Below are 14,131 nucleotides of genomic sequence, written 5' to 3'. Positions count from 1 at the left end.
AATAATGTTCTCCATGTCCTCCCCTCTAGCTGTTTTCTAATGGTGACTTCACAGCGCTTTGGCCATCAACAAATATGGCTATAAGTTGAAGCTAAATCGTCTCTGGAGGTATGTCGCAGTCTCTATCCAGGAAAGACCGCCCAACATTGCCAATAACTATTCGTTCCTACGAGGGTACATCCAAGTCAATCAGGATGTTCACGCTCAAGGGTTTCCTTGGTAACGAGGATCCTGCCGCCGTCCATGAATTCAAGAAAGACGCCAAATCCACAATAGAAGATCCGGAGTCGCCTATCCAACCAGAAGATGAATATGTTGGAGACTTCAAAGAAATTTCAACTTTGAGGCAAGGCCTTCATCAAAGACACATTCAAATGATCGCTTTAGCCGGCACTATCGGAACAGGACTCTTCCTCAGTTCCGGTCGAGCGATTTCGCGGTCTGGTCCCCTGGGTGCCTTTTTAGGATACTTGGTCATGGGCTGTGTTGCCGGTACGGTAACCCTGGCGATGGGCGAGATGGGCACGCTCATTCCTTTGAACGGTGGAATAGTCCGCTACGCCGAATACTTTGTTGATCCAGCATTAGCGTTCGCCAACGGCTACAACGTAGTATATTCGTACCTCGTGTCTATCCCTGCAGAGATTGTGGCCGCTGCTGTACTAGTGCAGTTCTGGTCTGACCTCAACAGTGCGATTTGGATCACTATCTTTGGATTGCTCATGTTGTGTACCGCTTTGGTCTTTGTGAGAGTATATGGGGAGCTCGAGTTCGCTTTCTCTATGATGAAGATCTTGCTGATCATTGGTGTGAATATAATGGTAAGCTCAGCTTGATTCCTACACGCATGACGGGATTTAATGCTAAAAGGTATAAATCAGGCTCTTGTGATCACCTGTGGTGGGGGTCCTGACCATAAGACCATCGGCTTTGAATACTGGCGCAACCCTGGACCTTTCGTTCAGTACCTTGGGGTTGGTGGTGCTCTTGGTCGCTTTCTCGGTGTCTGGACATCCCTGAACAGTGCCCTTTACGCTTATTCGGGAATTGAAACAATTACTGTTGCCGCCGGAGAGACAAAATCGCCGCGGCAGGCTATTCCACAGGCGACGAAGCGGATTTTCTTTCGTATTTTGATTTTCTACGGTATGCTGATTTCGCAAGAGGAAGAATCCTACTTCTTGTTTTCCCCAGATCTGACCTCTTTCTTTTAGTCATCTCAATCTTCATGATCGGCCTTGTGGTCCCCTCCAATGAGCCTAAACTCAGCAACTCGAGTGGAACAGCTTCACAGTCTCCCTTTGTGATTGCAGCCACACTGGCTGGGATCAAGGTAGTGCCATCAATTATCAATGCTGTCATCGTCACGTCGGCGTGGTCTTCAGGCAACTCGAACATGCTTGGAGGGTCCAGGGTATTGTTCGGGCTGGCGATGAACGGCCAAGCCCCGAAGTTCTTCACTCGACTTAACAGATTTTCGGTCCCCTGGATCGCAATTTCGCTCTACGGTCTGTTCATGTGTCTGGGCTACATGTCGCTCTCCTCAACTGCCAACACTGTGTTTGATTGGCTGCAAGACCTTGTCTCTATTACAACTCTGACCAACTGGCTCACTATCCTGGTCACGTATCTTCGTTTCTACTATGGCTGCAAGAAACAAGGAAGCTCTCGGGAGTCTCTACCGTGGGCGACGCCGCTCCAGCCATATATCAGCTGGGCCTCGCTGTTTATGCTAACCATCCTGCTCATTACGGGTGGGTACTCAACCTTTATCAAAGGACATTGGGATAACGAAGGATTTGTCTCCTCTTATATCAATATCCCTCTTTTCCTGATCCTATACTTTTCATACAAGTTTTTCCGGAAGACGAAGATCATCCCCTTGGAAGATATCCCCATTCAGCCTTTTATTGATATTGCCAACCGCAATCCAGAGCCCCAGTTAAAACGAAAGAAAGGCCTTCGCAGACTGAACGTTCTATGGAACTGAGCCTGGATTATTGTATATATGGGATCTGCTGGTCGTTAGTGGAGTTGCGAGATTATTTTTAGATCCTCGGGTTAACTCAACTTAACATATTCTAACTCGTTCTATGTGTTGAGTTTACAGATCGTGATATGTAAAGTGCATGTAGTGAGACCGCCCGGGGTATGAATGGTAGTATTCTCAACACTATGTGTTTATTCTACACCGACCTTTCTGTACAATTCCAAGTGCGTAATATATTTCAAGTCTTTCAAGATTTCATGACGAACAACCGAGGCTCCTTTATATTATATCTGGAATATCCCACCAAAAGTCCTATTCGTCTCTACCGATTCGGCCACATTTTATTTCCAAGCCTGTAGCGGTGGGTTCATTAAACTGATACCCCAGATACTACCGCGTTCCTTAAATCCGGTTCTCGCATAGAGTCATCACAGGGATGTATGAGATCAACTGAAACAATGTAATCGTCAGGTGACGTCCCTGGCGAGCTCCGAGCCGGAGTGGGTCTGGTCCGAAGATACCTGATTACCCGATATGGTTAGTCCCGGAGTACCCACACCGCCACTGTCCACGCATCATCTCTCGCTGGAGCTCACATGTACGGAGTAAATCCATTCTTATCTCAACCGCGGAATGGAGGTTATCGGATAGCGGTGTGCCGGAGTCAGACAATGATGCCAATAGACTTGGCGAAGGGCATTGAATAAATGACCCTGAGAACGTCAGGATCAATATGCATCCCAAGAGTCTTCAGCCTGCCAGTTCAATTCTATTCAGTCAGTGAAAATATTGTATACACAACATGATCTCCCCCCAGAAGCATGCCGTTTTCGATGTCGTCGGCACCTGTGTCTCATTCGACTACTTTCTCGACACCATCGAAGAGGTACTCGGCCCGCGACTTCGAGCCCATCAACTGTCAGCCAAGATATTCGGTTTTGCATGGATGCAAGCTGCTGAGCTCGAGTCTTTAATGCTCCACATGTCCAAGCGGAATGTGCCATACAAGAAAGTCTTCAGGGCGCTCTTTTACCGCGTCTTATATCTTTCCGGGATCCAGGACCCGAGATCGTTCGCGACCGACGAGGAAAGAGACATATGTCATGATGCGTATTCAAAGCTGGAACTCCGCCCGGACTGCCGCGCCATGATGGAAAAGTTGAGGAATAACGGGTTCACCATCTGGTGCTTGACCACAGGCGACACGGAAAGAGTTGGCGGCTACTTTAAGCGCGCCGGGTTTGAAATGCCCGCTGAGAACCTCGTCAGTTGCCATCAGTTCATGAAGTATGAGTCCGCATGGGAGTCTCCGCTTGATATGGTCAAACCTTCAATGGGGTCCTACAAGCCCATGCTGAATAAATTCGCCCCCGATGATCAAAAGTGGTTCGTGGCGGCGCATATGTGGGATGTGAGCGCAGCTGTTAAAGCTGGGTAAGTTCTGCCGTTTTCTCAAAACGAACTAGAAAGGTACCCTGGCTAACATATCTCGAAATAATTAGCTTCCGTGGTGCTTACTGCTCAATTTACGAGAAGGAGTCGTGTATTGATATCTTTGATACTAAGATGGATGTGATGGCCGAGACTTTGCTCGAAGTGGCGGACAAGATGATTGCCGTGGCTTCCTGAATTGAAATCCTACCTGTACTTTAGAGATTCAAGAAACAGTTTCGACATTTCGACTTGCTGCATATACCAATCTCCCGGCAACATTATTATAACTTATTATTCTACGCGAGCAGCGGGCTTCCGTGACGCTGCATAGTATCATATTTTCTAATGCGATTACAAGTTCGAACAAATAATAATCCAGTGGAACGGATATTTCCTGCAAAATTTGGTAAGGATAAAAAGAGAAATCTCACAAGTTCGCTTGCTATGCATATTAAATTAGGCAACAAGTGGATTGAAGTTGGATTGAAAGATCTTCTCAGAAGACGAGTAAGAGGACCTTGTGAGAATATTGAGGATCATCATGAGAGATCGACATGGGTGCGCAAGATCCCGGCGCTAAATATGTAGCAATGCCTTGGACCATCCTTATCAGATTGATATTATTAGGGTATTGATATAGTTCCCAAGGGGTCCCCCTTCGCCCCCTATGCCTTCCTAATTGGGTCCCGCTCCTGCCCAACACCTATCTAGTTCTGCCTGCTCTCCTCACCGCTCCGCACTTCTCGTCCGGGGAACTCCGTACCTTACTCCGTTGAGCCCTGACTTGCAAGGTTGCCGGTGTGGACCTGGTCCACAACATGTCTCGAACATGAGTCCGGATACGGAGAACCTACTCCGTACGGAGTACTTTGACCAGTATCCATTTTATTAAGGTGAGCTGCTGGTTTAGCTGCTCTTCCTCTTCCAAGATTTGCTCAGGGTTGTGCGGAGCAAGTCCGTGGGCTCACCTGGGCAGGTCATGAGTAAGTGGGACCGGGTCACGTGATGAACAGACGGCCCGAGGGCGATTTTCATTATGTAAGACTCGTAGGCGTGCTCAGTTTTACTCTAAGCAAAACGCAGCAAGGGGACCTCGGGACACCGGGGTCGGAAAGCTAAGCCTTAATAAGCTCTTAGGTAGCCCCGGAGCCGTTTTGCGAGGGACTCTACCTGGCAGCCGTCTACACTCAGAAGACATTCGGTATGAACCGCAGGCCCCAGATCATAGCAAATCTATTTGTCTCAATTAAGATCGAGGGACAGCCAAGATTTGCCAAACATTATCCGATACAGATGCAATCTCGAGGCAGAGAGTATACCTATGCTGAACAGAACAAACCCGGTTTATTTTCGGAAGAAATAAGTTATTGGAGAAAGTATGTAAACAGTGTTCGGTGTGAGACAATGTGGATCAAGCAAAAATAAGCTCATCGAGTAACATCGTCGGGTTTTACCTAATATTTCTGTGGTGATTGGAGTTTGTTGGAGTAACTGACCATCTTTTATTGCTGAGATCCTTTTTATTAGATGAAATCCTGTATTCCACAGAGCTATGTCTTACCTAAATGTTTTCCAATCCTGCGTCGGAGTTAGTATGGGGAAATTATCTTATTTAGCGGGACACCCAAGGTCGAAATCTTCAGTCCGCCAGCTTCACCCCCCATAATCCCAATATCCCATCAATTAAACACACAATAGAAGGGGAAAAAAATGGTTCACCATATCCACATCGCCGTCCTAGACGTCGATATCCCAGCACGCAAACTATACGAGGCTCGTGGACTCTCCAGTGCCCACTTCCGAACCATCCTCCGCGAGACCGCATCACGCCTGAATGAGACCTTGTTCTCTGAGAAAGAACAAGTCGAAGTCCAGGTCACCCCATATGATATCCGAGGAGGCCATTATCCAGACCTATACAAGCTCCGCGGCCATGCAGGCGAGAACCAGATACCCGTGCATTCCCCTGTGGATGCAGTCTTGATCACCGGCGGCTCGCCCGGCGTATACGAAATGGACCATTCACCATGGATGCAAGAACTCGAGAAATTTGTCAAAACTGTTTACAACCAATACCCGGAAGTCCGACTCCTCGGCACCTGCTTCGGCCACCAGCTCATTTCGCACGCTCTTGTTCGCAACGTGGAAGACCCGGTCCGCGATGTCTGGGTTGAGCAATGTCCTCTCGGCCGTGAGGTCGGAATTTATACTGTTCAATTGGAAGAGGCGTTCGTAAAGTCGTTCCCGGGTGCGCTTGGTGATCTTCCCGAGGGACGGCTGCGCATTCAAATGTTCCATGGCGATCGGGTGATGGCCGTTGAGAAGGGAACTGCTGTTACGCTTACCGACTCGCCGCCGGTTTCGCTGCCCGCGCCATGGATTAACATTGGAAGTACACCAATCTGCCCTATTCAGGGACTTTACCACCCCGGCAGAGTGCTCTCTGTGCAGGGTCATTATGAAATGGATGTCTTTGGCATGACTAAGATGTGCTTGGAATCCGCACCGGTCATGGGATGGAAGGAGTCGAAGTTGGCTTTATTCTTGGAGCAGGTTGGCGATGATAGTGAGGAGAGTCAGGATGATTCTAAGGCCTTTGCCTCTGCTGTGGTGTCATTCTTGGCTGGCTTTGAACAATGACAGGTGGGGGATGAGAAATCCCAAATAAGCTGGATATCTGCTCCCAGCACTTGCGGGGTGAATGTGAATAGAATAAAATTGCAGAGGAATAAAATACACATTATGCAAAATGGTCATACCTGAGCAACAATTAGCACTGTGCAATATGGAGTCGAGAATTCCCGTCAAATCTGCAAGCAATGCAATTCATTATGTACAGCGCTGAACGCTTCTCAACCCGCCGAGGGAAGCGGGGAGAGCCATCGTGGACTTATGATGGCTACCTTCTTAAAAATGTCAAAGCCGCGATGCACAAAGCATCCATCCCAGTTTTCATCGTTGGCTGGATCACCGGGGCAAACAGAGCCGAGTGGTTCCCAGGGATCTCTTCCATGGGAATTTCGTTTCTCTTGCCCTTATCCCAGAGCTCTGGGTCAATTCCCCCAATGAACCAAAAGGAGCAAGGAAGCCCCTGGGAAGTTCCCAGCGTGGAGAAATCCTCACTAACATTGGTCCTTGGAGTATCAACGTCAAAGTCCTCGAAATGGTCTGCGAAAGACGCAGCCAGTTGGGACGCCAGATGTTTATTATTGTCGGTGGGCGGGAACCGCCTCGTTGGTGTGAACAAGGGCGGTTTCGGCGATCCACTAGCAACACACTCGGCCTCAACGATGCGCCGTATAGCAGAAAGTATTTTCTCCCGAGTCTCCAACTTGACAGTCCTAAAGTCTATTCCAATTTCCGCCCGGTCTGCAATGATATTCTCCGTTTGCCCTGCCTGTAGGCTCCCGACCGTCACGACAGCAAGATCATTTGCGTCCACTTCTCTACTCACAATGCCCTGAAGCCTAACAACAACATGCGCAGCAAGGAGCACAGGGTCTACCGTCTGATGCGGCTGTGACCCATGACCACCGCGGCCGTAGAGAGTGATTTTCAAGCTATCGGCAGCAGCCATGATCGTGCCAGGTCGGGAACCAACACTTCCCGCTCGCATTCGCATAACGTGCTGGCCAAAGACGTAATCCGGCATGGGGATTATCGAATAGAGTCCATCGTCAACCATGGCCTGAGCGCCTCCGCCCCGCTCCTCGTTCGGCTGGAACAGTACGATTAAAGTCCCGCTCCACGCATTCTGTGTACGCGCCAGAACTTCGGCCGCTGCGAGGAGACATGTAATATGCATATCATGACCACAAGCATGCATCACTGGTTTTTCATTGCCGTCCGCATCAGACATAGTCACTGAACTCGCGTAAGGGAGGCCAGTGAGTTCCTTGACTGGAAGCGCGTCCATGTCGGCCCGAAGGAGGATTGTCTTGCCAGTTCCATTCTTGAGAATTCCTACAAGACCATAACCTCCGATATTTGTGTGGATCTCATAGGCTCCGAGCTGGGACAAATGGGAGGCTATCTTTTCAGAAGTGGCTTTCTCTTGTAGCGAGAGCTCGGGGTGTGCATGGAAATGCTTGTAGAGAGATTCATAAGGTGTCAGATCCACAGCAGCGGTGGCTAATATGTCCGACAAGCTTTGCTGAGCCATTTTGTGGACAGGCGACGATGTGTTAGGGAACTGCCTAGGTGGTGAGGGGAACCGAGGGGAGTTGGCGCTGATATCCGGGGGAGATTGGTCAGCCAATCGTTAGGCCCCGGGGGCTTCTATCTATGTTGTAAGGGATCTGGCCCCCACGTCTAGGGGAACACTTGTGGACCTGTGGACATCATGACTCATTTATTAATGTTGATTGTGGCAAGTGTCCTGCCCCAGGAAGACAGAGAGCAAGATCTCGAGAGAATAGAAAGAGAAGTTGCCGATTCAACAAGACTGCGAGAAGGCAGTTTCCTGTTTAGGATCGGAACGAACTACTAAGAAGTTTGATGCCCCAGGGACCAGGCATCCGTCAGTGGGCTACGGTCACTAGTTACTTTCTTTTTCTTTTTTTTTTTTTTTTAGGCTCTTGCATTGTGCCTCTTACTTGCACCATAGAAGATGGATACATATCTATGAGTTTGAAGGACACCTGTACACTACTTGAAATGTCAGTGACAGGAAATAATATCGCCATGTCTTGCTCACTTATTTCGTGTACCAGTTTGCATATTCTACCACTACATCTCTCGACTTGAGTGAAGTGTGTAAGGATTCAGAGAAAGCACAGAAGCTGGATACTTCTTGTTTTTCATTGACATGATCCCTATTAATATGGACTGATAAATCCGCCATTACCAAACCGAACTATATATCACACACATCTGACCAAGGCAAGCAAACGCAGCAAAAAGGAGCATTCTAAAGAAGTGGCGCGAAAGCAGCCCACAAAAGACTCATTAACCCAATATGAGGGATACTTATAGACCCTGCCACATTGAAGGCTGGAGAAGATGTAGAGGGAGTTGCTGAACTAGTCGGGCTTATGCGAACCGAGCTCGATGGAATACGGGAAGCATTGTCAGATGTGTTCTCATCGCCACCTTCTGTGCCCTGAGTACTTGGCACGGTCTTGATTGAACCGGGCAATGATGTTGTAATAAGCACGCCAGATACTGATGTCGTCACAATCGGTCCAGGCACTGAGCTCGTCACGAGGGAGCCTGAAGTTGATATTGTCACAACAGATCCAGAGAAAGAAGTGGTCACAAGTGAACCTGACACCGAGGTTGTGACAATCGAGCCGGAAGCCGAGGTTGTGATGGGAGTGACTGGCTGAGTTGTCTCTACTGGGCTGGATCTTTCCTCCGTCGCAGTGGTGGTAGTGCTCGTGGCTTCAGTGCTGATGGTTTCGGTGCTGCTGGCTTTAGTAGTGCTAGCGTGTGTATTCATAGTACTCGTCGTTGTAGCTGCTGTCGATGCTTCCGTGCTGGAAGTAGTGGTGATATGGGTGCTTGTCGCCGTAGTCTCCATTTCAGTGCTGGTGGCACTTTCTCCTGTTGTGGAAGTGACCATGTCGGAGCAGAAATTCAGCCACTGTGCAAAGGTCGGCAACATTTGGGATGAATATTGGTTAGAGTCAGATTCAGCATTGTTGGTAATGCATTGCTCGCAAACATCCAGGTTTTCCATGAACGCCGAGTCACTCTCGCAAAGCTCAGGCGTCTTCCCAAGCACTTGTGGCTCATGTGCAGCATCATTGCAATCATTGAAACAAACAGTAGGGATGTTCGTTATGTCGGCTCTTTTCATCTTTTTGGCAACAGCGAAGTCCCATAAGGACATGTCGCGCTTACTGCCCCCTGCAACTGGATCTTCTGAGGACTGGAAGATAGAGTAATTGAGACCGAAGTCCTCCGGGTTGAGATTGTAATAAATTTTGGAGACATTGTACTGCCAAGACGGATGAACGTCTAGAGGCGGAGCCACAATGCAGTCTGACGGGCTGCAGACGTATCCGGGGTCAGGTAGACCTGCTTCGACATTGCATTCCGAACGGTCGCCTGTGTGACGTGGCTTACAGAGGTACCCGGGTGCACAGCCCCAGGTATAGTCGTCTGGCAACACGGCGGGGGGCGTGTAGGATGGGTTGCTGATAAGGCTAGGGCATACAGAAGCCGGTACCGTCGTGGTGCTGCTAGACGTCTGGGTTGATGTGGTGCCAGGCCCGGTAACAGTGGCTGTACTAGGTGGAAGGACCGGTCTGGTTGTTTTTGAGTCTGATGGTGTTAGCTGTTGCGTTAATAATTCATAGTTTGTGCGTGACACCATACCTGGGATAGTGACAGTATCGGTAATGGTTGTTGAATCACCGACAGTCACTGTACTTCCAGGGACCGTGACAGTTGTCGTAAGGGTTGATCCAGGCAAAGTGCTACTACCATCCGATATAGTCACGGTGGTGGCAGGCTCAGTAATGACTGTCGTGACAGTGGTATTGGGGATAGTGACAGTTGAATGACCGGTAGTAGTCACGGATGTTGTGGACACTGGAACGGTGGTAACACTTTCGGAGCTGGAAGTGGTTCTGGTTGTCACTGTAGTGGTTGTTGGAGTCGGCGTCTCTGTGGGGGTGGTAGTGGAACCATCACTGGTCATCGACGTCGTTGGGGTAGTTGTCCCAGGTGAGCTGGGGGTAGTTGTGGGTGGTACACTTGAGCTGGTAGTCCCAGGCACAGTTGCGCTAGTTGTCCCGGGTACGCTTGAGGTGGTTGTCCCAGGCTCGCTAGAGGTAGTTGTCACAGGTACGCTGGAGGTCGTTGTCGAAGGTACAGTGGAGGTGGTCGGCGTGGCAGTTGAGTCATCTGTGCACGAGCACGATGTCCTGGTAAGGGTCGTGTAATCTGTGACCGTTTTTATAGGTCCATGTCCGGGTGGTGCTACGGCGGCATTTGCAGAAACATCCACCGGTCCAATGCCAACATCGGCAATGAGACTCAGAGTAGGGCCGCTTCGACAACCACTTATAGTCTTGGTGGTAGCCTCAGTGATAGTAATTGTCGTGGCACCTGGAGAGACATTTCCCGTCTGCGTCGAAGTCTCCGTGATAGTCTCAGCGGTGCAAGACTCGCCATCACCAAGCCAAAGTGTGACCCCAACTGCTGCTGTGACAGTCAATCCATCCTTTTGTTCTGTTTCTGCCGGCAGTGCAGGGGCTCTGTTTATTAAACTGCCGTCACTTGTTGTCACCAAACCGAAGACAGTCGCCAACAGCGACAACCAAGAGACCGCGTGCTTCATCTTTGCCTGTCTGTAGAAGAAATTCTTCCGGGGATAGGCAGAAGGTAAACAAGCTAAACAAAGAAAATAACTCGAGGGAATGGGAAGACATCCAACGCATACGCACGGCCCCTTTGCTCGATGAAAGAAAGCCCAATAGTTCGAGGCTCAAAATCCTCCCCAGCTGGGCATCAGCTCGGACAACTTACCATAGGCCCATCTCGCGAACGCAGTTTACGGGGAAAATACATAATATTCCGAGCTTTTGCAATTATGCATCCAATTGGGGCCTAACTGGAGCACACAATGTGGCTCCTTCCGTTGATTCGGTTGTATTTCCCGTAGCTGCATGATCCAAGCCATGCAGCAATACAATCACGGTAATGATCAGAACGGTCAGACCACGAGTTTAGCGGTCGCACCTGGGCAATACACGTCGTTTATTCATTCATATTTCTCCTTGGCCAAGCTGCTTCGTATTTAGGGCGGGGGCAATTGACAACAAAGAAGATCAACAAAGCCGCATCGCAAGTGCCGCCCCCCGCCCCCTCGCTTTTTGCATTTTGTCGACATGTCAGCAGTAAGCCAGAGCCCTCGATGGAACCTGTTATTTGCAAATTGTGACAACTCAGTGATGAGATTAACCGCCTATTTCGTTGAAAAATGCGTTTTCTTTTGGGGACGCTGACGCTGCTGGTCGTGATAGACTGCGCAGTGGCCGTATGTAGCACATTTCAGACTCAAATTAATGTTTCCATGTGCAGTTGGCAAGGCCTGCGTGGTAAGTGCCCTTTTATCATTTTCAGACAGGCTTTTGTTTTACTGACACAGGTAGCCAATATCCTGCGCGACACAGTCTATCTCGATGGCGGGAGGCTATGGTATCAGAAGTATGAGGCTCCCCATGGTCAATCCCAAATTTTCTCTAACAATTGCAGAGGATATGATGATGGTTGCGTCCAGCCCCAGCCGGATAACAGTAGGCACGACCAAGTACATGTTGAGATATGTACATAGCTAACTAGAAGCAGATTTGGAAGCAACTATTTATTACCTGAATCTTACGAATCCCTTCAACACCAAATCTGATTTCATGATGCTCCTCAGCAACATGTCCGTCGCCGGCGGTTCAGCTAGCATAGCTCCGAATTATGTTGACGGCACAATGTTCGCCAACGACAACGAGTTCTATCTCTATGGGTTGGTGTCCCTCATCTCCTCTTCTAATGAGTCACTGATTCTGAGTCTTTTGTTGCAGAGACATGCTTTCTAATACCGGGAGCTCTGATCCTCCTCCTGGTAATCAAGTCCTCTCCTACGCTGCGCACCAGTATGGCACCTATAGAAGCTCGTGGGCGCCCAACTGGAAACAAGAATACCTACCCGCTAATGTCACACGATACATCACGAATGGTGGTGCCGCGTCGGCTCCGAGTGAAAACCTAGGCTTTTACTTCAGTGGGATGCGTGCGCCGGACTGGGGTGACTTCAATTTAAACCAACTTCAATCTAACCAAACTGCCGACACGCTAATCACTCTGGACATGTCAGTGATGAGCGACGGGAAGTGGACGAACGACACACTGCCTAGCTACATTCCTACTCGTTCTAACGCGGAACTGGTCTGGGTACCTGTATCCGAGTCTGGAGTTTTGGTGGCTATTGGTGGAGTGGTTGAACCCATTCAGTTTTTCCGGAATGACAAAGCAAACTCATCACGAACCGCCGAGAGCCAAACAATTAGCCCAACGTTTATGGAGACGGTTTCCGTCTTCGATGTCGAGAGTAAAACCTGGTATCTCCAGAACACGACGGGTGATATACCGCCGCAGTTGACCGAGTTCTGCTCTGTGCTTGCGAGTGCGGCTGATGGGTCATCCCATAATATCTACATCTATGGAGGGTACGATGGCCTCGACTATAACGCTAATCCTTCGGATGATGTCTATATATTGTCTCTGCCTTCCTTCAGATGGGTCAAGGCATACACTGGTACGAACACACACAGTCGCAGCGGTCATGGATGTATCAAAGTATATCCTGATCAAATGCTGGCCATTGGAGGACAGCATGTGGACTCAACTCATTGCTTGGAGGGTGGTGTCATAGTCAATTTCAACCTCAACACCTTGAGGTTCGAGGATGAATATGATCCCACAAAATGGAGTAAGTACAAAGTGCCAGACCTCGTGACGAAATGGATAGGTGGCAAGTGAGTATAGACCTGGCAGAAAGCAAATCGCCGTGACTGACAGCTTTATTAGCTCCGAAGGAGGTGCAACCACTACCACCCCATCGTCATGGACCAACAGCTCTCTAGAGGGAATTTTTGGCAAAAAGTATGGCAAGAAGGTCGAGACATATTGGCCGTACAATAGCAGCAACAGCAGCAGTGCCTCCGCACAAGATCGCAGCGGGGGCAGCGGATTTCCCAACTGGGCTGGTGGAGTAATCGGCGCGGTCTTGGGTCTGCTCGTGATCGCGATCATTGCCGGACTCTTCTTTTATCGCCGACGTCACCATCAACGCGAGTCTGCTGAAGCTGAAGCCGAAGCTGCAGAGGCTGAGCCTAAGAACCGTCCTGCAGAATGGATGTATGCCAGCGGCCCAGCCTCCCCTGGACCCGGGCCAGTATCTTCATCGACCGGCATGGAGACGGCGGAGACGGTACGGACGACGCAGACCTCGGCAACGCAGCCGTCAATAACGCAGCCATCGATAACACAGGCTTCCACTGTGCCAGATTCCCTCGTCTCGCCCGCGACCCCTGGCACGGTGGAATCTGGGGGAGATGCGCTGTATGAGATGCATGGTATGTCGATGACATTATTATTTGTTCCCCACCAGAAAAATAGATACTGCGGAGTACTTATACTGACGTTTACCAGATTCATCACCTGTTGAACTTCCCACACCATTCAACACCGCCGTCTTCGCTCACGGCGGGCCCCCCAAACCCGAACCCGAAGGTGGGCTCAAACCCGACCCGAGACGAGGCTCCCAGTCTCCTGTCTCGCCGCAGACTCCTAGTGAGACGGATTCGGAGTTCTCCTATTCAACGGGCCACAACAGGCGCCCATCGTCACTGTCATTGGCATCGCCATTGTCGATTGATAACGTGATGAGCGGTCGGTCGTCGCATTTTTATGAGTCTTTCGATAGTTTGGATGTCCGGCGAGCAGGTCATCGTTCTGAGTTCTCCCAGATGACTGATCATGCGGAAGAGAAGGGGCGGAAGGGAGGTAGTGAGACGATTCGGGAGGATGAATAGCATATAGTTACTTAATGTGGTAATAGCATTTTCGTATGTAGAATAGAGACATTGGTCAGTTAGCTCGTGGTGAACAATTCATAATAACCAAAGTGACTGGCAGCACTAAAGTACAATCAGAATACACGCCCAAATCAAGCCAATATACTTCGTCTGCCTGCATTCTGGG

The 14,131-nt window shown here is 49.6% G+C and overlaps 6 protein-coding genes across 6 annotated transcripts; 4 read left to right on the top strand and 2 right to left on the bottom strand.

Annotated features, from left to right (window-relative positions):
• Positions 1–194: 194 nt before the first annotated feature.
• Positions 195–1,990, top strand: N7525_004621 (uncharacterized protein; the record flags this gene model as incomplete). The annotated part of the gene is made up of 3 exons (XM_002565581.2): positions 195–821; positions 882–1,146; positions 1,215–1,990. The coding sequence occupies 3 exons, from the start codon at positions 195–197 to the stop codon at positions 1,988–1,990; spliced, it is 1,668 nt and encodes a 555-aa protein (XP_002565627.2).
• An 802-nt stretch (positions 1,991–2,792) lies between these two features.
• Positions 2,793–3,619, top strand: N7525_004620 (putative 2-haloalkanoic acid dehalogenase; the record flags this gene model as incomplete). Its single annotated transcript, XM_061213083.1, has 2 exons — positions 2,793–3,424; positions 3,493–3,619. 2 exons carry the CDS (start codon positions 2,793–2,795, stop codon positions 3,617–3,619), a joined length of 759 nt encoding a protein of 252 aa, XP_061070104.1.
• Positions 3,620–5,134: 1,515 nt separating this feature from the next.
• On the top strand, positions 5,135–6,064 carry N7525_004619 (uncharacterized protein; the record flags this gene model as incomplete). The annotated part of the gene is made up of 1 exon (XM_002565584.1): positions 5,135–6,064. The coding sequence occupies one exon, from the start codon at positions 5,135–5,137 to the stop codon at positions 6,062–6,064; it is 930 nt and encodes a 309-aa protein (XP_002565630.1).
• A 259-nt stretch (positions 6,065–6,323) lies between these two features.
• On the bottom strand, positions 6,324–7,586 carry N7525_004618 (M20 family metallopeptidase; the record flags this gene model as incomplete). Its single annotated transcript, XM_002565585.2, has 1 exon — positions 6,324–7,586. One exon carries the CDS (start codon positions 7,584–7,586, stop codon positions 6,324–6,326), a length of 1,263 nt encoding a protein of 420 aa, XP_002565631.1.
• Positions 7,587–8,333: 747 nt separating this feature from the next.
• N7525_004617 (uncharacterized protein) lies at positions 8,334–10,712 on the bottom strand (the record flags this gene model as incomplete). Its single annotated transcript, XM_061213082.1, has 2 exons — positions 8,334–9,691; positions 9,746–10,712. 2 exons carry the CDS (start codon positions 10,710–10,712, stop codon positions 8,334–8,336), a joined length of 2,325 nt encoding a protein of 774 aa, XP_061070103.1.
• Positions 10,713–11,354: 642 nt separating this feature from the next.
• Positions 11,355–13,962, top strand: N7525_004616 (uncharacterized protein; the record flags this gene model as incomplete). Its single annotated transcript, XM_061213081.1, has 7 exons — positions 11,355–11,411; positions 11,523–11,581; positions 11,630–11,670; positions 11,723–11,891; positions 11,950–12,903; positions 12,956–13,503; positions 13,580–13,962. The coding sequence occupies 7 exons, from the start codon at positions 11,355–11,357 to the stop codon at positions 13,960–13,962; spliced, it is 2,211 nt and encodes a 736-aa protein (XP_061070102.1).
• Between the last annotated feature and the right edge of the window lie 169 nt (positions 13,963–14,131).

This window comes from Penicillium rubens, assembly GCF_028828025.1.
Source record: "Penicillium rubens strain IBT 27055 chromosome Unknown utg000002l_segment0_segment0, whole genome shotgun sequence".
Taxonomy (NCBI): Eukaryota; Fungi; Ascomycota; class Eurotiomycetes; order Eurotiales; family Aspergillaceae; genus Penicillium; species Penicillium rubens.
Note: the sequence above shows the minus strand (reverse complement) of the source record. Positions and strands in the feature narration are given on the sequence as shown.